An 18,317-nucleotide genomic window follows, 5' to 3' on the forward strand; every position below is an offset into this window, starting at 1 on the left:
ACTAACCCTAAAACAACTTTCCTTTAGCTGGATCCTCAAAATGCCCACTGCCACTGCAACTCTATGTGACAGGAGGGGAAGTGCCACGGAGGAGAAATTGGAGTGGAAAGAGACAGCAGTCTCAATTGATTATCTTATCAGTTAAAATATCTTATATTTGCAAATTTTATGGAAACATGTGATTATGAGAATACACTGCTTGGGCCCCTTCTAAGGCCTTGGAGTGGGCTGTGCAGATGAGGGGCCTTGAAGCTTAAGGTTCATTAGCTTCCAGGTAAATCCGTCTTGTATTTAAATATTATTAAAGACCCCCCAGAGAGTTAGCGCATTTAGAACACGGGCTCTGGAATAATCATAGACCAAGAAAGGAGAGCTCAGTCCTTGCCCTTTGTATAAATTCACACACATGGTCTTGGAGAGATTCAGAACCACATCAAACCCTACCCCCTGACAGTCTCATTTCATAGGGCTTCCTGAGAGGAGGGGTAAGAGAGCAATAACTGTTCCCCAAATTCCATCTCTCTCTCCAGGTCTCCAGCCACATACACTGGCCCCAGCTCTCTCCTTTCTCACCCTCAAAGTTCTCAGAGGACAAAAAGCGGTGAGGGTATTCTGAAATACATTATCTTTACAGAAGGCTGGAATGAATAAAGTCTTGCCTCCCTCCACTCCCCATTGCCTCCCAAAACCCACTGGAATAGTCTTTAATCCTTTCTCTCAAATGCCTGACAGAAGGCCATTGTACATGCTGGGTTTACTTCTCAGCTATCCCAACAGGCTAAAAATGCTGAACAGTCTCCAGGATTCAGGGTGTGGCTATGAAGCGTTGACTCCGGGTGCCATGGTCTTAATTCTATGTACAACCATATGCAGGCTGTGTGCTAAGTTAACTGTGTTTATTATACCACAGAAGGAAAACGTCAGCATACTTGGGCATCAAAACTTAGAAGAACAAATGGCTATTTTATGTCCGTGTTTACTTTACAGAACACCATCTGCTGAGCTGTTATGGCAACATATGGAGTGGCACAATCCACAGACCTTAAGCCCTGCACTGGATTTGAAGTGTGGGCTTCTCATCTGAACCACAAAATAAGATGTCTGAGGTACTTTTCTATCTGTGTTTTTTTTTTTTTTTTTAGTTTAGTCAAACACTAGAGGAAGTATTGGACCTAATTGTTTTATCTTCTATAAATATGTATGTATTTATTAATATTTTTACCCATCAATCCTATTGGAATAATCAATGGTCTGAAGAAATAATGCTCCTACTTTTAATATATTGAGATCCCCTTTCATATGGGAATCTCAAATTGCTTCATCAACTACTATTCATTACTTGGCTTTTTCAATCTTAAATCAAACTAACATTTATGCCAGACACTGTAACCTAATGCTTTCACATTACTGCCAGATACTTAGAGCTAATAATTCCCAAGCACATAATAAAGTTATAGTTGCAATGAGTCTATTCCAACCACCCTGGTGTGGGAGAGCCTTACTCATGTATGTATTTATTTATGTTTCATATTATTAATCACTAGGTTACATTTACAGATTTATATAAATTTTCTATACAACATGGGATTTTGTTGCCTGTGTTTATGTCTCCATCTGAAATTTAAGGACAAATACCAAAATAATATTCTTTTGGGGGGCATGCAAGTGATTAAACTAAGAACTGTTTACAGTATTTGGCAAAAGTTGGTGGAGAAGCAATAAATTTGTTGTTTGTTCTCCAATATCTGTGTTACCATCTATATGCACACAAAGCCACTCCTATTATTGCTTATATTTTTCTTTTAGCAAATTCAAATCACAAGAGAAGAGACATAAAAATCCAGGCTTATCTATCACACAAGTGTAATAACTGCTGCACTGTATATGCTGTGAACATAACAGTTGGATCTAAATGTTTTCTGATACTGCGCATTTGTTTTCTTAAGTTACAGTGCACAAAATGCTGACGAGTAAAATATGGCCTTTTATTTGTTGACTCAACAAGAAAAACTAGCACTAGAGGAAAGTGCATCTACCAACTCAGAGCCCTGTCAAACCCTGAAAGGTTTGAAAGAGTGGTGGCTAAACTGATGCTAAGCAATATGTGAGTTCCTTTTTCTTAGGCAAAACAATATCGCAAACATGTATTGGACATGGAAAATGCTTAGAAAATATTTGATGCTTTAAGTGCAAATATTGAAAATTTGAGCCCTTTCAATCACCTCGGAGGGGACATGTTGTCTGTATGGGGCTGGGAGCTGTGGCTCTACGGACAACAGCTGTGGGGTGGGGCGAGCCCTGTCACACCACTGGGTCCAGAAAGGGCTGATTTAAAGAGTAGTTAGAATCAAAAAGACAATGTTCACATTTTCATTTGAAAAATGTTGAAAATTCATTTTATATCTCAAGATGGTGCTAAAATGTGACCATTCCTACACTCCTCAGATATTCTGTACTCACGGAGCATTTTTCCTCAATGCTTTCCTACATCAGTCAGAAGACGGATGAATCACCTATGACACCAGAATAAGAGGCAACAGCTCAAGGCACAGAGACCCTCAACCCGTTCTTAACAGAACGTGAAGCCTCAGAAGCACTTGATGTCACAAACATCAATGATTATTAAGTAATATTTATTGTGTTCCCGGAGTTGTTCTAGATGCTGCAAATTTCCTCCAAGCTCCTGGGGTCACTGAGAATTTCTGTGTTAGAGTTAGAAAGAGGTGAGTACTTCTTCATGTAGGTATCTTGTGTTCACAGACTGTACCGAAAAGCAATTGTTTTGAGACGTGGAGGCAAATCTCCTTGTATGTGCTTTGCTGCCCAGCACAAAAGGTAATTTTTCTGTTTTTCAAGTCTATGCATACTTCTTTCATTTCTGCTGCCTTTTTTTGACAGGCTGTCTCACAACTCAGAAAAGACTCCTGACCTCCCCTGGAAGAGACATTATGCTGAGAAATAATAAAGGTCAAGTTGGGAGCACAGTGCTCTGTGTGTGATGGTTCCCAATACTAAGTGACGCTTATACTTACATCACGACAGGCAGCTGGGATGTTAACTCAGAACCTTGGTCATGTGCTTCTCATATGGCATCTGCATTCAACACAACTCTGCGGTCTTTCTTAACAGAGTGATCACCATGATGGGTCTTCCTGCAGCCCCTACCCTTGGCAGTTCAGCCAGGGGGACACACTGGACGTTTGTAGGCTCTGGCCTACACTGCCTGCACCTGCTCTGGGCTCTGCTCTTGCTGACATTCTGCAGGGCCACATTCTCACACAGAAGCGAAAACTATCAAAATCCAAATCTTAAAGAATCAGAGGAGAACAAGGTTTACAGTAGTCATTCCTTTCTTTTTCTAGTTCTGTCTTCTCTTATTTCTCCCCACCCTTTGCTTTCTAACTTCAAGATGATGCTATTTCTACTACAATATGCCACTCTTTTTGCAGTCTTTATTATGTTTGCTTCTTCCAAATGAAAAATGGAGGCGGAAGAATTAAATTTGTTTGTCAAAAGCATAGAAAGAGTCATGAGTGTAACTGAAAAGGTGTAGAGTTCAGCAGAGGCACTGTGTCCAGAACACACTCACGTTCCTACCTCTCGGTCCAGAAAAATCCAATCCGTATCCCACCTCTTCTCTAGAGCCTCTCCTAATTGCCCCCTGCCCTTGGCAATTCCTCCCTCCCCCAGCTTCCGTGCAAGGTGCTGACAGATCCTTGAGGATGGGACCTTCGTCTAGAAAATTATGCCTCTGCCATCCTGGATCATCAAATCCAGCTACCTTTGTTTGGGTTAGTGCTGACATTACCGGAAGGCTGGGATCCTCTGAATCATCAGCGCCCCGGGATTTGGCAAGGCCACCTTGAAGGCTGCATCAGGTTGCCCTAACAACCACCTATCTCAGTCCCACTGTTCCTGGCAGAGGGTGTCTCAATACAAACAGGTAATGTTTTAAGACCACGGATAAAGTGTGGTACATGCTCATTATAAACAAAGGAGTGGAAACTGAAAGGGATCTTATTGTTCGCCTTTGGGAACTGAGTCAACATTCTGGGATCCTAGGATCTCTGTAAAAACAAAACCAAACAAAACAAGATTTGTTTTATTGGATATGGAGAAGGTTTATCCAGTAATATAATTAATAATGTAAATATGATGATTTTTCAAAATAAACTGCACTCTTCTTCAAATTTTGGATTGAATACAGGAATATACAGAATAATTTTGAAGGTCTTGAATGTTGAGAGGGGTAAGTGAGAACCTGCACTGAAATTCACCTGGTCTGCAGGTGTGGCCATCCCAGTGCGAAGGAAAGAGCTCTGAGCCTTGGCTTTTGTCCCCTGCTCTCTTCTGCACTTTCTATACCAGCTCTGGGACATGTGGCAGGCCACTCTCTGCAGTTCTGTTTTCTCATCTCTAAAATGAATGCATTATATTTCATGACATCTAATATTATTTTCAACTGTAAAATTCTGTTTCTAATCTATTCTTATTCCAAGAGAGAAATGATTTCATTTTCATTTCTCCAGTCTTTAATTTTAGCCGAACTCATGCCTAGAAACGGTTTCATAAAAAGATAAAGTACTTTATCTCTTTCTCTCATCTGTTTGCCATACACATAAAAAGCGCTTGTTATCAACGCTTCCTGGGTTTGGGAAAGCGATTTTTACCATACCTTTTTACTTTCTGGATTTTTAAGAATAGGCCATATGAAGTGAAGTTAAAATAAGCCCATCAAAGATAGATTGACTTAAACCGCTTTTTGCCCATTGTCCTTTTTGTAGACAGGTTTTAATACATAACCTTGGAAAGTCATTTAAAGAGATGAAACACTCTCTCTCATTGTTCCAGTTTCATTGTGTAGATGGTGACAAGGTTTTATAAAAAGGGCTGTTCAATGAACTGTGTGTACATGAGTGGCTTTGAATTCGTTTTTACAGTTTCAGTTCTCTTTTAACATACATTGTAAGCAGCAGAGACACAGGAATTCTCATCTAAGTTATGAGCCAAAACAAACGATCAGGTTACACCTGTTTGGCTTACACTACCTTGGAAACCACTAGGCTCCATTTTCCTGTGCTTAAAGCACTAGTTCCCTTCCAGGGAAATAATATAATCAACTATTTTTTAATCGAATGAGCAACCGACTGGATTTCTTCTTAATCTCCAGATCTGTGTCAAGAGGTAAGTTTAGCTTATTTCTCTTTCAATAAGATTTGTTTATTCAATGGGAAAATTACATTTTTTATGATTGGGTAGTCATTACCTTTCTCTAAAAAGTTTCCATGGGAGAAGTAATCCTTACAAGGATTATAAGCTTAGATGTACTGCTATTTGGTTTTGTGCTGCATCAGAGATGCCCTTTCTGGATAAGCCTCCTCCAAGGAAATTTGCCCATTTGGAATGTGTGATTGACTTGAGGGCTTCTGGAGGCGGTGGCCAAGACAGAACGCCTGGTCCTGAGCACAGAGGTGGGCTGATGAGAATGAGTGGGACAATGAGGGCACAGAGGAACAGCCCAGGACCTTTCAGTGGCCCTTTCTGTGTGGCTGGAGGACAACCTTTGCACTGTTCCTATGAGGGGATCCTCTAAAACTGAGAAAGCCTTTATTCATGCAGGAAATTGAAATGCCAGGCAAGTGGTGTCTATGTACATGTGTCACCTGTGTGGGTGCTGTTCTAATCAGCATTGCTCACGGATCCTCAGTGTTGACTATTTTTTTAATATACTGTTATTTATATCTATAAAACAGAAAATTAGATGTAAAATAATTCTACATCTACAAGGTAATCCTTAGACTTTAGCTCTTATGCAACTATGCTTACCAAAAAAAAGTCAAACATCACAAAACCAATAAAATTAAAATTAACTAAAGCTTAGTGGACAGAAGATGTTGTTCTGCTGAAATAAAATCACTACTCATTAAGAGAATAAGATACTGACTGCAGAAGCCCAGATTCTTGGAAGTTGGACCTGCCTGTCCCACTGTGGGCCAGATGAGAGCTTGCTCTTCCGTTGAGACCTCTAGCAGGCTTCATTCATGCTGCACTCTTAACATGCCTTCACTTGGCTTTCTCTTGAGCATAACCCATCGTGTGTTGTTTCTCATAGGCCTAGATAACTAAAGTGCTGCGAGTTGGTTCCAATGTGATTTCAAATACAATGTAAATAGAGGTCAGCAAACGTTTTCTTCAAAGGGCCAGAGAGTAAATATTTTAGGCTTTGAGGGCCATACTATCTCTGTTGCAACTACCCAACTCTGCTGTTTTAGCAGGAAAGAAGCCATAGGCAATCACAAACAAATGGGCATGGCTGTGTCCCCCAAAACTTTATTTACAAAACAGGTGGTGGACTGGATTTCGCCTGAAGGCTGTATAGTTTGCCAAACCTTGCTAAACAGAGCTGAAATCCTGTGTCAGCCTTTGGTTATGAGCTAGTCATCCTAAAAACACACAAACATAAACTTCTCATAGACCCTTGAGAACATAACAACAGACTCTCAGGGGCCACGGATCCTGGCTTGAGAAACACTCAGCTTTGGGGATTTTCCTAATAGGAAATAAGATAGGCCATCTTTAGAAATGAAAATGCCCTGTATTCAAACAAGGGGTTGAAGAGACTGCTAGTGTCACAGACACAGTGTGCCTCAGAGGTGGAAAAAGGCCCACGAGAGGAAATTCTTTTCTTCAGGGGTTAAATGATTTGTGTGCAAGGTAGGGCAGAGTAATTAATGAACCAGAAAACCCAGCACTCCGGGGGGAGCTGGGGACCAGTCATGCAAGACCTGAGTTATGCTGCTGGGTTTTCTACTGGTTATTGGGAGTCTTGGACCAGCGCCTTCCCTCTCTGAGTTTCTGGTTCTTCATCACTACTTTGGGGGTCATACCATACACCTGGCCTGCTACAGAGGATGGAGGTGAGGATTAGAGGAGATGATGTGAAACACATTGGAAATGGTCAAGCACTATCCAAGGAGAGGTATTATTACTAAGAAGTGAAAGGAGCTGGGTATGGAGACTGACGGCTTTTTCAAGCCTTGTCACTGGTGGTCTGCAAGCAATTGGAAATCCAGTGCTCCTCAAACACAAGTTTCAAAACTGCACTCTTTGGTAATTACAGAGCAGGCCTCTGGCTCCTGGCAGTGCCGGGGCTTCTTGCATAGTGTTTGTGCCCATTCAGAGCACGGAGCAGCACTTGCCGATGCTGAACCCCACAAGAAGTGGAGCCTCCTGTGTGAGGAGAAGTTGCTGGCATGGTAAAGGCTCATCCTGGAATAAGAGAAGGAAGGGTGGGTGGGGGTTCAGTCCCGAAGGTTCAGAAGCTCAGGTGTATAGCTCACCCCGAGTTGAGTTGGCTCTAAAGGACTCAGCCATATTAACCTAGCCCAGGGGAGCCTGATTCATAAAGCGCCTCTCCTGGGGCTGGAACTCTTGTATCTAATCTCAGGAGAACTTCCTTGCACAGCTAAAGGAATCTCGGCAAGAAAATTATTACTCAGAAGGTTGCCTGGTAAATTGGAGCAACGAGAATCGAATGATTGTAACAGACATTTAATCTAGGATGTAGAGAAGCCAGATGCATTAACTATCTTGCCCCCAGTCCATGGTTAGTGTGACTCATTTTCTGAACCTAAAGACTTGCACACGTTCTCACTAGCTCTGACACAGCTTAGCATGTTTGCAGTAGGGGCTGTCCCAGAAAATCCAAGCTCCTTGGTTGCAGAAGGAGTGATGGTGTGTTTTATATCTGCACATTACAGTGTTTTCCCTATGTCTAGAACTACGGAGGCCCTGAGAAGGTCTGTGTAGTTTCTGGTTACTAATCTTTCATAAGGAGCTCTACTCTTTTGTTGACCTTGCTGCCATGTCGTTATGCCAGTAACAGGACCACACGGTTGATTAGCTTCTACCTGTTTCTTCACTTGCTATCCACTTTGCTCAGGTACCCTCTGGTTGCTGTGATTGGAAAATAAGTTTCCAGTTCTCACCTTGATGTTCAAGGTCTTGCATAGTCTTACACCCTTATATCCACCAACATTCTAGTAATTTCTGGGTTATCCCAGGAATACAGGACAGATGATCTCTTTGGGATAGGTTTCTTCTACAAATGGCTAATCCTTCCCCTTGATAGTTTTTACTCATTTCATACTCAATTGAGGCATTTGTCTCCAAATTCTGAGTTACTTAATTTAGCCTGACTGTACTCTCATTCCAGGATGTCATATTTTTATGGAGGCCTGTGATCGTATTCTTAATTTCTCTTGATCAGTTAGTAGAACCTTAGAATAGCTAGCTGGTGGAGGATTATTGGCTGAGTTTTGGGGGTCCTTCAAATTTTACTGGTTTGATGATAATGATGATATTTAAATTGGTATTTATTATGCACTAGGTGCTACCCTAAGAGCTTCAAATGAACTTCCTCATTTATATCTATTTACTCATGGCTTTACCAAGGTAAGTTCCTTCTAAGAGAGTAGAGTTTGACATGTACAGATCTATTTCTTCTAGGTATTCATTTGGCTGTGACCCCTGGATATGCAGGACACGGGGAATAGTTATTTTAAATCTTACATTTAGGGCCAGCCCAGTGGCGTAGCAGTTAAGTTCACGCGTTCCACTTTGGCGGCCCAGGGTTGACTGGTTCAGATCTTGGGTGTGGACCTACTCACTGCTCATCAAGCCATGCTGAGGAGGCGTCCCACATAGAAGAGCTACAACTCTACAACTATGACACACAACTATGTACTGGGGCTTTGGGGAGAAAAAAGAGAAAGAGAAAGATTGGCAACAGACATTAGCACAGGGCCAATCTTCCTCAAAAAAAAAAAATCTTACATTTACACAATTCTCTGAAGTCCCCATTTTGAGGATTAGATAGGTATCTGCTGTGAAGAGGAGGATTAAAACAATTAGCCAGTCATTACTACTAGAGGATCCTAACTCCTCATCCCCATCATGCACGTGCACACGTGCACCCACACACTGTCTGTCTCCATTTCCCAGAGACATTCCATCTGGTATTTTTAATAAAATTATGAAATATTTGAATCAACATTGATGCCAGTAATGAAAACTACCCTTGCTATAAGTTCAATATTTGAATTATTTGAGTAAATATAGAAAACATGGTCTTCGACTCCAAACAACATATAAGGTTCTTTGGGGAGAAACAATCTATAGGAGACTAGCTAAGGTGTTGTATCATCAAGTGCTAAAATATGTGCTAAGTCTTAGGGGTTACAGAATCTGAAGAGAGAAAAGTCAGAACTTCGAAGGCTATGAGGAGGAAGTAGGGCAGAGAGAAGGGTGGAGCGGCGTGAGCAAATGGGTGCAGATCAAAGGATGTGTGGGTTAAATGGGGAGACACAGGTAGGCAGGGTGGGGAGGATGAACCATCTGACCAAGGTGAGTGTTGGTGAATTGTTGGTAGTAGACACAAGAGTGCAAGATTATGCAGGATCTTAAATGTGAAGGTAAGAATTGGGAACTTATTCCAAAAGTGTTCTGGAAGCAATAGTGCATTCCCGAGCAGACGAATAACATGATGAAAACAGCATTTTAATCGAGCAGCTGAATGCAGAATGGATTGTAGGAGGGATTCTGGGGACATCTCCCACTTGCTTTTCTTGCAGACATGAGGCAGGATTTTCTGGATTTCAGGTCCAGCCAGGAGTTAGAGCAAGTGGGGACCTCAGAAGAGGGATGCTGAGTTTAATGGAGAGTGGAGTGACACTTAATTCAGGTGGAGATAGAGAGACTAGGTATTAAGGGGAAGAATGGTTGAGATTTCCAAGAGTTTCTGGGGGAAGTTTCTAAGATCTAGAGAGGCAGTGGTCCATTTGTTACTGAATTTTGCACTCTTATTCAGGCACTGAGTGTGCAACAGTGGACAATCAACATACTTGCTCAGGTTGGCAGATAAAATATAGACCGCCCAGTTAAATTTGAATTTCAGATAAACATTGAATACTTTTTTAGTATAAGTAATCCCAAATATTCAATGGCACGCTTGTACTCGAAAATTATTCATTCTTTATCTGAAATTCAAATTTAACTGGGTGTTCTACATTTTTATTTGCTCACTCTGGCAACCCTAGTCCCTTCTCTTATGGAATACATGGTCTATACAGATATTAATCATACAAGTAAGTATGTGATTATAAGTGGTATGAAGGAAAAGAGGCCAATATTATGACTAAGAATACCCAGGAAGACCTAGTTTAGATTGGTGGGTCGGGGAAATCCTTTCTGGTCCAGTGAAGACAAGAGCATCGCAGTAGGAGGAACAAAACATATGTGGGGCCTGAGGGAGGAGGTGGAAGAAGAAGAGCCAGCCTGGAAATGCAGTGCACCCGGAGATGCGTAAGATGAGGTTGGACAGACAGGCCAGCGCACCACTAAGCAAGGCTTTGCTGTCCAGGAAAGTATTTGGCCTTTCATTTCTACCCTAACTGCAATGGAAAGCCACTTTAGGGTTTTAAGCAGAGAAATAAGACCACACAATCTTCATTTTAAACGTTATTCTGGTTAGGGAATGGAGAATGGATTGGACGCGGCAAACGATGAGACAAGGGAGACAGAGAAGAAGCTGTTAGGTGTACCAGGCAGACGCGAGTGGCTTGGGTTAGGACGGCGGCAGTGCAAATGAAAAGAGTGAAAAATTCGGGGATGTATTTCAAAGGTAGAAACTTTGGACTTGAATATAGATTGGATGTGGGGTTTGGGGCAGAGAGAAGGTGAAGAACAACTTCCAAGTTCCTGCTTCAACACTGAGGTAGCTAGTAGAGAACCCCGGGGGAGGAGCAGTGCTTTGAGGGAGGTGGAGAGTGGAGGGAGCAATGGCAAGAGTCCACTTGCGGATGTTGAAGTTTATGAAGCGATGTCCTAGCGGAGATGACAAGGAGGCAGCCAGAGCTCAGAGACGAGCGGTCTGGACTGGAGATACGTAATTTGGGGAGTCATTGTCCCCTTCACCTGAACCAGAGAGGCTTTCCCTGACCCCATCGACCTAAATGAGGTCTTACGTAGAGGCGAGAAAGATTGAGAGGGATTCACCACATGCTTTTCCTACATGGTAACCTTTCAGGTGTGTATTGATAGGCTTGATTTGTAAACATTAGTTCTATAAATAGCCTTCTTCAACTGTCACAACAACATACACACACGAAACAGTGATAGCTCCCTGATTTCTTAGTGTTTCTTTTTTATCAGGTTTATCTTTTTCAGATTTAATTTTGTACACTCTTGTAAAAAATATGGGCAATACAGGAAATCATGAAAAAATAAAATCAATATAAGAACTTTTTCATTGATAAAAATTATGAATATTTTGTTATTCTTTCTTTTGTCCCTATTTCTGCTCCCCATGTAAACAGTTCTCCTTAAATGTTCAGGTTATTTGGACCTCTATTGTTCTCTTATATTCTAAATAGGCTTTCTTCCACCCACCTTTTTGGGTAACTGTTTTCATTGTGGTAAAATATATGTAACATGAAATTTGCCATTTTAACCTTTTTTTTCTGGTGAGGAGGACCAGCCCTGAGCTAACATCTGATGCCAATCCTCCTCTTTTTTCTTGAGGAAGATTGGCCCTGACCTAACATCCGTGCACATCTTCCTCTACTTTATATGGGACGCCACCGCAGCATGGCTTAACAAGCGGTGCATTGGTGCACGCCCGGGATCCGAACCTGCGAACCCCGGGCCACCACAGCGGAGTGCACGCACTTAACCGCTTGTGCCACCAGGCCAGCCCCGCCATTTTAATCATTTTTAAGTGTACAATTCAGTGGCATTAATTATGTTATCAGTATTGAACAACCAGCACCACTATCTGTTTCCAGAACTTTTTCAACCCCCAACAGAAGCTCTGTAACCATTAAGCAGTAACTCCCCATTCTCTCTTCCTTCCAGTCCCTAGTAACTTCTAATCTACTTTCTGTCTCTAGGAATTTGCCTGTTCTAGGCACGTCATATAAGTGGAATCATACAGTATTTGTCCTTTTGTGTGTTACTTATTTTACTTATCATAACGTCTTCAAGGTTCATCCTTGCTGTAGCGTATATCAGAACTTCATTTCTTTTTATGACTGACTAATATTCCATTGTAGGTATATACCACATTTTGTTTATGCATTCATCTGTTGATATAACTTGGGTTGTTTCCACCTGTTGGCTATTGAGAATAGCTGCAATGAGCACTGACATAACAAGTATCTCTTTGAGTCCCTGTTTTCAATTTTTTGGGGTATATACTCAGAGGTGATAATTCTATGTTTAGTTTTTTGAGGACCCACCAAATGTTATCCACAGCAGCGGCACCATCTTACATTCCTACCAGCTTTGTACCAGAGTTCCAATTCTCCACTTCCTTGCCAACGCTTGTTAAATTTTTAAAATTATACTCATCCTAGTAAGAATGAAGTGGTATCTCCTTGTGATTTTGATTTGCATTTCCCTCTAATGACTAATGATGTTGAGCATCTTTTCATGTGTGGATTGGCCATCATCTTCTTTGGGGAAATGTCTATTCAAGTCTTTTGCCCATTTTTTAATTGTCTTTTGTTGTTAAATTTTAGGAACTCTTTATATATTCTGGATATTAAACTCTTACTAGATATGTGACTTACAAATTTTTTTTCTCATTTTTGTAGGTTGTCTTTTCACTTTCCTAATAATGTCCTTTGATGAAAAAAAGGTTTTAATTTTGACGAAGTCCAATTTATCTATTTTTTCTTTTGTTGCTTATGCTTTTGGTGTCATATCTAAGAATCCATTACCAAATCCAAGATCATGAAGATTTACCCTTATGTGTTCTTTCAAGAGTTTTATGGTTTTAGCTCTTATATTTATGTCATTGATCCATTTTGAGTTAATTTTTTAAAATGGTATGAAGCAGGGAGCCAACTTCATTCTTTTGCTTGTGGAAATTTGGTTTTCCCAGCACCTTCTTCTCACTTTTAATTTAGATCAAATGTTTGGGGGAAATTTGCAACTTTCCAAAATTATTCATGATATTGGAAATATTGAATATTTTACTTTATGAAAATATTTGATTAATTGGATTTTTCAAACTAAATCCCTACGTAGTTAACTTCTACTTCTTAAGAGAAAGGAGAAAGTCATAGCAGAAGTACATAGAAAATCTTTAAAAACTGGGAGTAATTCTTGGTGACTTAAGAAAAGGGATAAATTAAAGATCCTTATTAAAAATAAGGAAACAATCCAAATTATTGTTAAGAGATAAAAATGTTGAGCTAATGACTTCACTGCTTTCAAATGCTTAAAGGGCTTTTATATGGAGATTCCTAACTATTACCCGCCCTCACAGGAACACAGCTAGAAAAAAATATATATTTAGCTTGCAATTGAAGAGCTTTCACTTTGACACCAAGAAAAGGTTTTTAATGGAAAAATAAGAAAATAATAATGATAATGCTTATTGAGCACCTACCACGTGTCAGCCTCTGATTTGAGCCCCACGAGGTAGGTACTGTTGTCATCATAGATGATCTTGAACCCAAGGAGTCCAACACTGTGCTGAGGCTTGTATCCACTGTGCTAAACCACCTTTGTTAAGAGTGAGCTAACATTTGAACACCCCTCCCTCCTATGCCTTTCCATCAGTACGGAGATTTATTAGTCCAATGAAATTCATAATCGTGACACATTTGGTGGCATCAGTCTTCTGATTCTATTCAAACATCAATCGCTTTCTTATTGCTTTTCTTTCAGCAAAACAGTCTGGATACACTCTTACCTACCTCTCTTCTCTAAAATGCCCAACAGGGTACTTTCAAACGTTTTGTAACATTATATAAAAATCCTCTTGAGTAATATAGACAAATGCCCAATGACACACATCATAGAGAAACATAATACCTTTTTTCTCCTTTTTAATCTTTGGGGCTTTGTTTTAATAATTCATGGAGTCACTAACCTTTCAGGTGGATTTGAGAATCCTTTTTATTTAATACAATTTTGTTGGTGTTCTGAAAACCAAGGACATTGAAGTATTTATTCCCTGCTGAATAGGGCATTGTGCACATGTATCTTTGTTTTCTCTGAAAACACCTCTTAACCTTCAGACATCTCCTCGGGGCTCTAGCACGTGGGCTTGCGACATATTGTTCCCTCTGTAAGAGAGAATGTGATGTGTTACAGCAGGTGTGCTGTTATAACAATATCCCAATTTTCTTAACCCTCTGGTTCCCATCACACTATCATTTCCATGACACTCTTTTGGCTGAGTCTATGGAGAAAGGAAGACATAATTATTTTTCTTTTGTAATAGGAAACAAGACCTGAAATGGCAAGGTCTTCACTCAAGAAATTGCAAAATATCTGAGTGGCAGACATGGAGCTCCAGCACACATCTTCTGATTATAGTAGAAAGTTAAGAGCGGTGGTTTTCAACTAGAGATTTTGCCTCATCTCCCCAGGGTACATTTGGAAATGTCTGGAGACATTTTTGGTTGTCACAAATCGGGGTGGGAGGTGACGTTACTGGCATCTAGCTGGTAGAGGCCAGGGATGCTGCTAAACATCCTACAATGCACAGGACAGCTGCTGCAACAAAGCATTATCCAGCCCACTATCTCCATGGTGCCACTGTTGAGAAACTCTGTCTTAGAGTAATGGAAATCAGACTTGAACCTGGCTCTGCATCTTACTTTAAGAGCTTAGGAAAGTGGCTTCATTTTTCAGAGATTGCTTTCTCATCTGAAAGAACAAAACAACCACCACCATAAACAAACAAACAAAAACCCACTTTCCAGGGTGACTGTAAGAGACCAACTCAAAAGCACTGAATGGAGGGTGCTGAGCATATGATGAGCCCAACAAACAAAAATGAGGGCCCAGCCCATGGAGCTCAATTATAACACAAGATGGAAGCAGAGAGTGCCAGAAAGACAATGTTATTGAAGTGAAAAAGAAGGTCCCCTAGCTTCTTATCAGCTTTTATGGGCAAAAGAGCAAAAGAGATAGAGAGAGGTGCAAGAGAATTAAGCAGCATTGAGGATATACTAGGAGGGAAGGGGCAGAGATAACGAAACTGTGAATAGAAAGCAGTGGGAGAACTGTAATATATGAGGGAGATTTCAGCAGTGACTTGGAGATGAATTTGAGAGATATTTAGGAGGAATCAGAAGAACTTGGTGAACAATTAAAAAAAAAGGTCATGGGAGAGGAGTCCAGGATAAATATGAGATTTCTGACTTGGGTGGTTGGTTGTTGGTGATGCCATTCAACAAGATAAGGAAATCAAAGGGCAGGGCAGATAATAAATTCAAGTGTAGACATATCAAGCTGGAGACGCCTGTGAGATATTTAGATGATAATCAGGAGGCAGTGAGATCTGGAAGTCTGGGGAAGAGCCAAAGATTTGAGAGTCAAGAACCTGAAAGCAGTACCTGACTCCGTGGGAGTGAATGACATTTTCCAGGGAGAGTATATGGAGGGAGAAAAGAGCAGAGGACAGAGCTTTTAAGATCTGGACAAAGAAAACTAAGATGGCACAATGAAGAGGATCAGAACTACAGAAAGAGAAGGTAGAGTAGTGTGGATATCAAGGCTGAAAGGGTTTCAAGAACGCAAGTGCAGGCAACAGTATCAAATGTCACAGAAAAATTAAATGAGATTGAAGTGTCCAGATTTGGTAGTTGAGTGGTCTTGCTAACTTTAGCATGAAAAATTAAGTGCAATGGTGAGCAGAAAAAACAGACTCAGAAAGTTGACGAGTAAATAATAGCTGAGAAAGCAGAAATAAGAGATTAAGGAAGATAGAGAGGTTGTCAGAAAGATAAGCTATGAAGATTTCCCCCACTAAAAATGAACAACACTTAAGCACATTTATATGCTAAGAAGAAAGGGACAGTGGAGGTTGAAGATACAGAGTATAGAACAGGGAAAATGGATAGATCAAGAATGGGATGTAGAGCTGGAATGATCACTTTGAAGCAAGAGGAGACCGATCTCTCCCTCCAAACTGGGTAAAGAAAGTAATTTGGGCATGGATGAGGGATGGGTGTCTGGAGGGATGAGGGATCATGAGTTTGAGGAAGTTCAAGTTCTCTCATATTGGAGAGCCTCTCTTTTCACTTCCAACTGTAGGCAAGCTCCGCTGCTGGTATGGGATATGGGACATATCAGGAGGTAGGGGCAAGGAATAACCTTTAAGGATTGGGGAGGGGCATTGACAAACTAGAGAAAATGAGTAGAGACTACAATTTAAGAAGCTGGCATGTGAAGGATATCTCAATGTACCAAGGTCACCTTGGGATTCATGTTTAATTCATTCTAGATGAGCAACAGAAGCAATTCATCCTTAGAGAGAAGCAGTAACTAGAAGGATTTGTTTGAGAATGGGGTAGTGTGTGTGGGATGACCAACTAAATTCCAAATTAAAGTGGGCATGGGATCAATTACGTCTGTGGATCAGTTGTGTCATTTCCTTGTATGAAAGTGAGTGTATCCTATGGGATTCTTAGCCCTCCACATCCAGAGTTGTAATAATGCAAAAATCTGAGTTTATCTTCCATAATTCCATAATCAAGTAAGACAGTAGAAATGGTCAATGGACTAGAAATAAATGAATCATGAGGACATTGTTTTCTTTTGCAGAACCTTGCCTTCTTTTGAGCCTAAGTCATGAGTTGGATGTTCCTCAGAGACCTCTTAAGTGGAGTAAATAAATACTCCACTGGGATTGGGCAGATTTGGCTGGCTGTTGTGTTCATCTTCCGGTTGCTGGTCTACATGGTGGCAGCAGAGCATGTGTGGAAAGATGAGCAGAAAGAGTTTGAGTGCAACATTAGACAGCCTGGTTGTGAAAATGTGTGTTTTGACTACTTCTTCCCCATCTCCCAGATCAGACTTTGGGCCTTACAACTGATCATGGTCTCTACGCCTTCACTTCTGGTGGTTCTACATGTAGCCTATCGCGAGGGTAGAGAGAAAAGGCACAGAAAGAAACTCTATGTCAGCCCAGGTACAATGGATGGGGGCCTGTGGTACACTTACCTTATCAACCTCATTGTTAAAACTGGTTTTGAAATTGGCTTCCTGGTTTTATTTTATAAGCTGTATGACGGCTTTAGTGTTCCCTATCTTATGAAGTGTGATTTGAAGCCTTGTCCCAACACTGTGGATTGCTTCATCTCCAAACCCACAGAGAAAACTATCTTCATCCTCTTCTTGGTCATGACCTCGTGCCTGTGCATTGTATTGAACGTCATTGAACTGAGCTTTTTGGTTCTCAAGTGTTTTATTAAGTGCTGTCTCCAAAAATACCCTAAAAGACTCAAGTGCTGGGTGTGTGAGTGCCACAACCTCAGATATATTGAATGTGGTGAGATAGGGGCCCCTCCCCTAGCCCAGAATCACCATTCAGACACGGCCCTAAGCACATCCCAGCGAGGTGAAACAAAGCTACTTTGTGACACACAAGAGAGTTAAACAAAGAAAACCTACATCCCTCCTAAGCAAGACCTAGGCTGGGTTTAAACAAAGGGTGTCAGCCTTAACGTCATCTCGGAGGAATTTTTAAATTTTTCAATATGCGCTCGTTTGTGTCCACTAGACAGAGGTCTCATTGTTTTGTTGTAGGGTTTGTGTGGGTACATGGGTTGTGTTTAAATAATTAACTGCAAATTAGTCTGAAGAAATCCAACTAGCAGCACGAGACCTGTCAACTGGAAAATATAAAAAGTGCCACTATGACAAAGGTAATGGCCTCTAAGCTGCCACTGGGGCACCGGCAATCTCTCCAAAGTGGCAGCCAAGGCTCCACTCACTCAGCCCTACTCTGGTGGTGGGGCGGGGGGTGGGGGGGAGCAGCTAATATTTGGTGAGGAGGCCCAGCCTGGGGAGAGGTGTCCCTGGGTGTCAGGAGACTAGGGGGGAGGGAAGAAAGCCCTCATTTAGTGGTCCCCAAGTTAAACACAAATATCACTGGGAGACATCCCACTTAAGCCTGAACTGGCAGACATCTGAAAAGGCTACTCTCGAGTCATGAGGGAAGGCAGGTCCCACAGAAAGCAGCACATTGATAGGGAGCTGGGGAGGACCCAGACAAAGAAAATGCCACTTGATAATTACTTAACAATTCTCTTTTATCATAGAACACTGAAATACTTTGTAAATTTCCACATTATTGGACCTTTTTATAATCAAGAATTCACAATCTATTATATAATGTGTCACAGTTTGCCTACAATTTACTGGTCTATCTCCCTCTAGGATAGATAATAAAATGTGTACTATGTTGTTACGTTGGTGCAAAGAATGTAAAAAAATAATAAAGATATGTTATTATC

General features: G+C 41.0%; 1 protein-coding gene across 1 annotated transcript; it reads left to right on the plus strand.

Moving 5' to 3' along the window:
• Positions 1-16,650: 16,650 nt before the first annotated feature.
• Positions 16,651-17,457, plus strand: GJB7 (gap junction protein beta 7). The gene has a single exon (XM_058566860.1). It carries the CDS (start codon positions 16,651-16,653, stop codon positions 17,455-17,457), a length of 807 nt encoding a protein of 268 aa, XP_058422843.1.
• Positions 17,458-18,317: the final 860 nt, after the last annotated feature.

The sequence above is a fragment of the Diceros bicornis genome, chromosome 23, assembly GCF_020826845.1.
Source record: "Diceros bicornis minor isolate mBicDic1 chromosome 23, mDicBic1.mat.cur, whole genome shotgun sequence".
Taxonomy (NCBI): Eukaryota; Metazoa; Chordata; class Mammalia; order Perissodactyla; family Rhinocerotidae; genus Diceros; species Diceros bicornis.